Raw genomic sequence first — 8,541 nt, forward strand, 5'->3', positions numbered from 1 at the left:
AGTAGGTAGTTATACTGGATTTAGGTGACCAGCGCCGTTAGGATTAGTCACCCTATACACCCTCAATATACTGTAATGCAACCAAAAATACAGTTGCAGAAACATAACTAACAGGGCTTAGGTTGGTTTTCAGCATCTTTAGGTCATTTCTTTTGTTCCCCACCTTCCTACTTTACCCCTTCATGCTATACATCCATTGAATATAATTGAAAACATAAACATACTGTATCTTATGTATGTTTTACCCTATAGCTGTCATCCTTCCAACCATGTGGCTGTATGCTAGTGAGCGTTTCCAGGCTGAGTCATGGTTCTATGGCATCATCTTTGCAGCCTTCAGTTTTAGCTCGCTTATAATGAGTCCCCTATTTGGAATGTGGGTGGACTACACCAGGAATACCAAAGCATGCATCTTGTTTGCTAATCTTTTTGAAATGGGAGGTAGGTACAAGAAATCTTGACTAAGAAATTTTATCTCCTCACAATTGTATATGGGATTGACTGTAGCACCTCTGGTATTGTGCTAAATTATGGAATAGAATAGGGATAAAAAGTGAAAGATTAATTGTTTCAAATTTACTAAAACGTGTCAAAATTTTGTGCTGATAACAGCAACTACCATATAAAACTTTTTAGTGCTCTTTTTAGGAGGGCTACAAAGCTAGAAAAATGCTAGAATCAAGAATATATGAAGCACTCCTCAAATTTGGAGATTTGAGGATTTGGTTTTGTGGTCAATAATGATTCAAATGATCTGCACACCATTATTTGTAAAAGTTTCATTCAGCTATAGGTAAATAATTTTGAGCTCTTTATACAGGGAATTTTAGAAATACCACTCATAAGCAGGGCACAATTTTATGCTCATCAGGTAATTTCCTGTATTTCATTGCTTGGTCCAAGTACTGGATTCTTGGAGGCCGCTTAGTGGCAGGTAAAATACATATTTATCACAATGTTTTTAACAGTTTCCACCTATAAATTTCCACCTATGATGAATATTGCCTGAAGTCTATTTGAAATTATGTCCCCTTGAATATCTGGTTGCGAGAGATGAGACAGGGAAGGGCCTAAGAGTTCAATACCCCCTTACTGGAAGCCAACAATGAAGTTATAGGACATGAATTAGTTTTTATATCGGACAAAATGTCTTGTGAGGAGCCCTTTTGGCTCCCGGTTTCCTCCTTTGAGAAATCCTCGCTAGACCACTGCATCCCTGGGCTGACACTAACAGCATTTTCACAAATGTTTTTTATTTTACATAGGAATTGGGGCTGGGGTCAGCTCTGCTATATTCGCACAAATTGCACGAACAACCACTGAAGAGGAACGTACAAGTGTTTATTCAATTGCAATGGGACTTAGACAGTTTGGTCTGTTGATAGGTAAGCCATTTAGCACAATATTGTAACAATCGCCCATAGAACATAAAAATTTCCTGTTAAAAATGATGGTAATGATAATTATAATAGTATATTTAATAGCCCTTTGCAGCGAAAGCTGGATTACAGAGCATAAACAATCTAAATACTTACATGTAACAAAATTTTGAAATCTGATAGTGTTTAAAGGCATTTAATGTATAAGGCATGGTCTGAGTCTAGTTGACTTCCTTCAGTATACTGTCATCATGAGTGTCGTTTATCTATTATTTACTTTCAGGCCCTGGTATGAATGTATTTCTGAAGGAGTGTAATTTTAAACTGGGTCCATTCAAAGTCGACCACTACACCTCCCCTGGGGTATGAATCCTTTAAATTCACCTAGTGTAAAATGTGCAGTTATTTCAATGTGTAATTTCCTGCTTTTGTCCATATTCACTTCAGTGGCAGCTCTGGAAAGGGTGGGGATATACCCCACCAGTTCATCTATGGTCATACAACTTATATATTAGTGCCCCACCCCCTCCCCCCATCCCTTCTGTTCAGTGCCCTTTGGATCTGACCCTACTTTTATGCCCAATGAAAAGTACTGTCACACAAGTTCTGACACACAATTTTTTTAAATAGGTTTATTAATCATGCAGTAGTTTTTTTTTTATTTGCAGTGGCCTATACTGTACTAGTCTAGAGTATGGTATATTCCAACATCAACTGTAACCACCACTAAAGCACAAGTAGATAAAGATGCAATTTTGCCTTTTTTCATCTAATATGTTTTTCTTTTTCTTTTAGTTATTTATGGCAGCCATTTGGCTTCTTCAAGAGATACTTATGATTTTCATGTACTACGACCTCCCGTCTGTCAATCAAAATGACAAGGAACCTGTTTTTACAGAGAAACCACAAATAACAAATGGGTTACATGCTAACAAAGAAGGGATCACCAATGGTGGACTATCACATCTTCCTGATAACATAGGCAGTATTAATACAGCTGCAAAGGACAATTTGTGTGAAATTTCCTCACTTAATAACTCAGACTCTGCCACTGTGCACAAGAGAAGATCTAGTTCAGTGAGCTCTCATATTGTGGATACATGGAGGTTATCGAAAGGTATTTGTTCTTGGCAGAAAATATTTTTTATTGTTATGTGCATACTGTAGTTTGTCTGAAGTGTATTCATCTAAGGTGATGTTTATTCATAAGGTACTAATGACTCTTCTCATTTTGAAACTTTGGAAACTTTGTAAAAAAGTTGTTTATATATGTTTTTGGGTTTAAAAGAAATTAAGGGTTGGGTATTTTGGGAATTTGTATATGTCTCCCCTACTACTTCTCATGTTTTAGTCAGGTACTTTCCTGAAGCTTATTACAGTACTTTTAATTATCATGGTCATTTGAAATACTACAGATTGGATTTAGAATGTTTAATTTATGCTTGGTTCATAACCTTAGTCTTTTCTAACCTTGAAAATTGTGTGTTTAGTATGTAAGTAGTGCCGGTATGTAGTAACTAACCAAGTATTATAAGCATATTTTGATCTGATATTTGTTTTTCCCTTCAGAGCTCATGAGGGAGGAGATTATAATAATCCTTGCTTCACAGTTTATCATGTTTTTTAATGAAACAGCATTTGAGGTAGGCTTTTCTAATAAGGTAAAGCATCAAAACTCCATACTGTTGACAGAGCAAAAAAATGGCATCAAATTTTCCAATTCTCAATATATAAGCTCCAGATTTCGCATACTAGGAATTCCTCTAACCAAAAGCTTAATTCCAAATTTTAAAGAAATTTAGAAGATATGAAATTTAGATATTAGCAAGCAAAGTTGGCTTAATTTCTGATTGGAGCCCAACTTCCCCCTAAAAACGAGGAGAATTCATACTTTGAACATTTGAAAATTGCACTACAAGCCTCATATTTCAAAGACGAATCCATTAGAAAAAAAAAATATGATTTGATATGTTGGTTTACATAACATAAGGAACCTCTATGTGAAAATTCAAGCTTACTGAAGTTAACCAGACCTTATTTTGGAAAAACTTACCATTTTTTTGCTCTGTCCCATACTGTCCCAACATAAACTTCAATTGAGATTTAGTATATTTCAGAAAAAAACAACAACACTTATTAAGCTTAAGTGGAAGTACTTGAATGAATACTTTCAACATTGGTCATTTCTTTTGTATTTGTTGCAAATGATACTTCTTGCCAATAAACGATTTTGGTATAATATCTTTGTATCTGTCCACTGAAAATTGTTTTTGCCTTCTGTTAAAGATGGCTCTTGTTGGATTTTGTGAAATGTAATTCAATATTGTTCCATAGGCACTTTTCACACCCCTGTCTAACCACCTGTTAGGATGGAAGGAGCTCGAAAACAGTGTTGCTTACTGCCTTATAGCTCTTGAGGTGAGTGTTGACAGTAACATTTGAGAATTGCATCTACATTTTAAGTGATTCCAATAACAGGATTTCTATGTGGCTAGATTATTGTACATTTATGTGCCATAGCATCCTCGAGATTATTTTAGGGGGAAACCATTGATTCCTGATGGCTTTGATTCACTGAGTTGACTTTTCAAAATGATTTTGGTTACAGGATGCTTTGACCTTCCCTGAACTTAGGTCTGAGGTCTAATAATTTTTTTTGTTATTCCCCTCAAAATTTGCTGGCTCTGCATTCTTGAGAACAAAGTTTATCCTTGCTGTATCCCTTAATAGTACACAATAAGATCAAGGATCCAAACTCCAGTGTGTTGACTTCTCCTTGGTTTCATCAGTCAGATCAGCTTTCTTAAAGACTTACTCATGACTACTTTATATTGTTGTTGTTTCTCTGTTGTAGGCCATACTTACATTTGTTCTGGTCAGCAAAGTGAGTAAAAGACTATCAGACAGGTATGACACAGTACTAGTAGATAAATGATTATAACAATATATTTAAACTGCTTAAAGCCACATTGTCACCAGTTTACTTCCGGAGGGCCGAAGGAAACCTCAACCGTTAAAAGACAAAAGAATCTATTAAAATCTGAGATATTTAATGGGCCATCCGCTCTAAATTATCAATCACATCCTCAAAGAAACTTCCAATAGACACACTGCTTTCAATATTTGGAAATATTTTTCGCGTTTTTTGTTTTCTTTCTCGGATATTGTTATGCAATCATCCTGAAGTAAACTGGTGACAATGCGGCTTTAATGGGGCTTGCAAATAGCCCTGAAAGCTTTTAGTGTGACGCAATTCAGTCAGTGTTTATGGATCTTTTTGCATATTATTTTAAAGTACTTCCTACGGTATAATTTGATTAAAAATAGTCATCCTAATCTTTTGGGTGTTTGATATAAAAATGTTAACAGAAACTACCTACAGTAATTGAGCAAGCTTAAGTTAAAGCTACACTAAATTACTGTTGCCATTAAAATTAATGTTATTTGAAATAACAAAGTAAACAAAAACAGATACATTGCAATGATTTAATTGTTTGTTTTTTTTCATTAGGTGGCTAATGGTGATTGGGGTGATATTTGAAGGACTTGCTCTTGTCTGGTACCTTATAATGTTGGCTGATTCCAAACCATGTAAGCCTCTAAAATATATTGAGATCCAATTAATATGTAACATACAACTTTTAAGATTATATTGCTTTTCTATTGTCATCATCTTTATCTAGAACAATTGTTTATAAATATCAAGATACTGAGGCCCGTAGTCCAATAGATGTGCTATTATTTGTAGACAAAACTATTAAGCATCCGCTAGATCATTCTGGTTCGTAGCCAAGTTTGACAATAAACGTCCTGTGGAGATACTTCAAAGGCATGGTCAGATTTTTATCAGAGAAATCCCTCACTCCCCCCCCCCCCCCCCCCCGAAATATTAGGTCCACTTATAGGATTTTGCACCGCCCCAAGAAAAATCCTGGGTACGGGCCTGATACTATATAGCATATCAGATGTCATCATCAACAACATCCTGTAACAGTTCTGCTTTTTTTAATCATTGATGATCAACAATTACAGTATTTTTATGATAATTGCCATTATCTGAAAACCACATTGTCATCATCACACCACTTCTGTCAGATCATCATTAAATTATGATCACCAGCATCGTCACTATAACCAGGATCTTATAACAACATCAACAACTCTTATTTTTGTTGTTGTTTTACTCCTTTTTTGCTGTCCAAAAAAAATTCTAACAAATAATTAAAACTGATCTATTCACATCGTGATTATGCTACTTGTGTTCTGTTTTCAGATGAGGCAAAGATCCTGCCTACTGTTATCGTGGGGACACTGATAATTGTATTTGGTCTGCCATTTTTCTCTGTTGCAAATATCTCACTTCTCTCAAAGTTAACAGATGACAAAGTACAGGGTAAGAATGAAAAAAATGATGATAGTGATAAAATATGAAAATAATAACCAATATGATATTATTGCGACAATGATGTACTATAAGTCAGGGAGTTAGGGAGTTATGACTACAATGGGTTTTTGGGTTGCACCTCTCTTCCCAGCAAGGTTGACAACCCTGGATTTCTAGGGGGAGAGGGAAGAGTCATGGACCTCTATGGGGATAGGGGTTTGATGAAATCCAATAATGACACCCCTATAAAGAATATTATAGTTCATTTCTTATTCTTGGGTCTAATTTAAATGTGTGTAGATTGTAGACAGCAAACTGAGCTTGCTTTTCTGTAGTTTGTGTAGTTTTTCCTCTTATGTGTTTGAGGAATGTATAGTTCTTTATTAATGTAGGTTGTTTATCTGGCAGGTGTGGTTCAAGGTTTCCAGCGTTCCTCTACAGGAGTAGCCATGATATTAGGGCCCATGTGGGGAGGCTCCCTGGTCGACAGGCTGTTTCTGCTGCTTGCAGTGATGTTTGGTTTAGAGGTCTTTCTAGCAGTAAGTATACACAATTATAGCCTCCAAAGAGAGAGTATTTGAACAAAATCTTATATGAATAATACACACTCTTCACTTGGTCAACTTCTCTTAGCTGTGCAGGCTAAACCAATCCTCAAATGTTGATGGTTGATTACTGAAGTTCAAAAAACTTTGATAAGCTTGATTCAATCAGACATCAAAATAGTTTTGTCAAATATTGTGTTTGATGCACATGGCTTGTTTTTAGCCACCGGAAAAACATCACACTCTTAGAAGGGGCAGTTAGTGGTAAGATGCACCCTCATCAAAGAGCACGAAATTTCCCTGGCTCCACTTTGATCTCTCGCTGAGAAGGTTTTAGAACTAAGAGGCATGATGTGAAGAAAAATAAAGGTGGAAGCTTTAAACTTTCCTAATGCAAAAGTTTTGGCATCTATTATTGGAAGCTGCTGGAGTTTTTCTCAAGTCCCTCTGCTCTGTTTCCAGATCCTGATGGCCTTATCATTTGGCAGACTCAAGGCTCCAAGCTCCTCTAAGCTAGACATGCCATCACAGTATGCTGAGATTAGCACAGATGAGAATAAGCCTCTGCTCTCATAGTACAGACAGCTACAGAAAATGTGAGAGGTTAGGTTGATTCAAGTTCCTCTGTCTAGTTTGGGCAAATTTCCCATGGCTCTAGTCCCCTGTCAAGCTGTTTTTGAGTGACACACAGAACAGATGCACAGAAGAATACCATGTATCATGCTACGTGACAATGATTTTTCTTTTAATCATATATTGACCTACATCATGAAGATCTTCATAAACCATACAAAATTGCTTTCCCAAGATGGGAGGGTATTTCAAATTTGTTATTGTAAGGCAGCATATTTATGTTAGCCTAGGGAGATATTTTCCTGTTGAGCAGCTCTGTTTCAAAAAGACTTGACACTTCAGTAGAAAACAATGACATTGGACGCCTTTTGTGTGAAAATTGATTTTCTGGCTGGAGCTATTAATGCACCCAGCCTCACCCATGGATTCTTTTTCTGTTGACTGCCCCCTCACCCTTACTGGAAGGGAGGGGTTTTCCAACAAATGCTATAAATACGTTCCTGTCATCTTCGATTTTTACAGTCATGGTCCTGAATGTAAATAGGTAGGGAATTCCTCAGTTTATTATATCATTTGAAGCACAACATGGTCAGGACCATAGCTAGCAGGGGGAGGGGAGGGGGACACTGCTTCCTAGTAGAGTAGGGATTTTACAAAGGACATATGCCTCCTCCTCCCCCCCCCTCGATATTTACTAGCTGTAGTCATGACAAGTCCACAAAGTCAACTAAAAATCCTCTTTAGGAATTTGTATTAAAATTTTATATTCAAATTACACAGAGTCATTCCCATACATAGAATAAATTTCTTAATAAAAGTAAAAGTTTTGAAAATAGGTAAATGCTGTTTCACCATGATTTCTACCCCTCAACCTAAAAAATTTAAAATATATTGATGTAAAAATGAACAGTTCGGGGCCAGGAAAATACACTTGCAATGGCGGATTGTATAAAAATGGCCTATCGGCCACAAAATGGCCTAAAAGTGCTATCTCTTAGAGTCTTCTAAAAAATCTGATATCCCAAAGGGTTTTTTTTTAGAAAATCTTTTTTTTTTAGAAAATCTGCTATTTGATCATTATGGTGCCTTCCAGGTCCCACCAGCCAAACCCAAACAATATGAATCAAGCTATCTGTCAAAACTTGTATGATTTCCTTTTCTTTTTTGACCTTTTCAAAATGAATGACAGCAACCTTTAAATTCATCACGACGGAGGCGTGCTTGATAGGTTTCTTTTGTAGCCTGCGTAGCGGCTCAAGGGAGAGGGACGGGGGGGAGAGGGGGTGAGAAGTAAAAGCGAGCGCACGGCCGAGGGGGACTGGGTACTGGGAGTCCCCCAGCCGCTACGCAGGCTTCTGTTTTAATAACTGTTTTAATGGTTTAATAACTGCTTTTTAAAAAGGTCTTACATCTAGCATCACGGCCTTTTAGGGGCAAATCATTTCATATTTGACTGGGTGAGACATTATCTATATATTTCTATTTTTTTGCTGGGAGTAATTAATCATGAAAAAATAGAATAGAAAAAAAATTGAATAAGACAAAAAATAGAATAAGGCAAAGCCCGATACCTTTAGGGCATCTGTTCAAATTTGAAAAGCAATATGCCAAATGCTATTCTGGCTAAATATAAATCACGTTAATTTATGCCAATGTCGCC

The 8,541-nt window shown here is 36.5% G+C and overlaps 1 protein-coding gene across 1 annotated transcript; it reads left to right on the top strand.

Moving 5' to 3' along the window:
• Positions 1–252: 252 nt before the first annotated feature.
• Positions 253–7,722, top strand: LOC5521939 (major facilitator superfamily domain-containing protein 8; the record flags this gene model as incomplete). Its single annotated transcript, XM_048733220.1, is given in 12 exon segments — positions 253–441; positions 872–934; positions 1,266–1,385; positions 1,663–1,742; positions 2,175–2,496; positions 2,949–3,022; positions 3,714–3,797; positions 4,234–4,286; positions 4,891–4,970; positions 5,653–5,772; positions 6,172–6,302; positions 6,771–7,722. Coding segments are annotated over 12 exon segments (1,430 nt in total), but the record flags the coding sequence as incomplete, so codon positions are not given.
• Positions 7,723–8,541: the final 819 nt, after the last annotated feature.

Source organism: Nematostella vectensis, chromosome 10, assembly GCF_932526225.1.
Source record: "Nematostella vectensis chromosome 10, jaNemVect1.1, whole genome shotgun sequence".
NCBI classification, from domain to species: Eukaryota; Metazoa; Cnidaria; class Anthozoa; order Actiniaria; family Edwardsiidae; genus Nematostella; species Nematostella vectensis.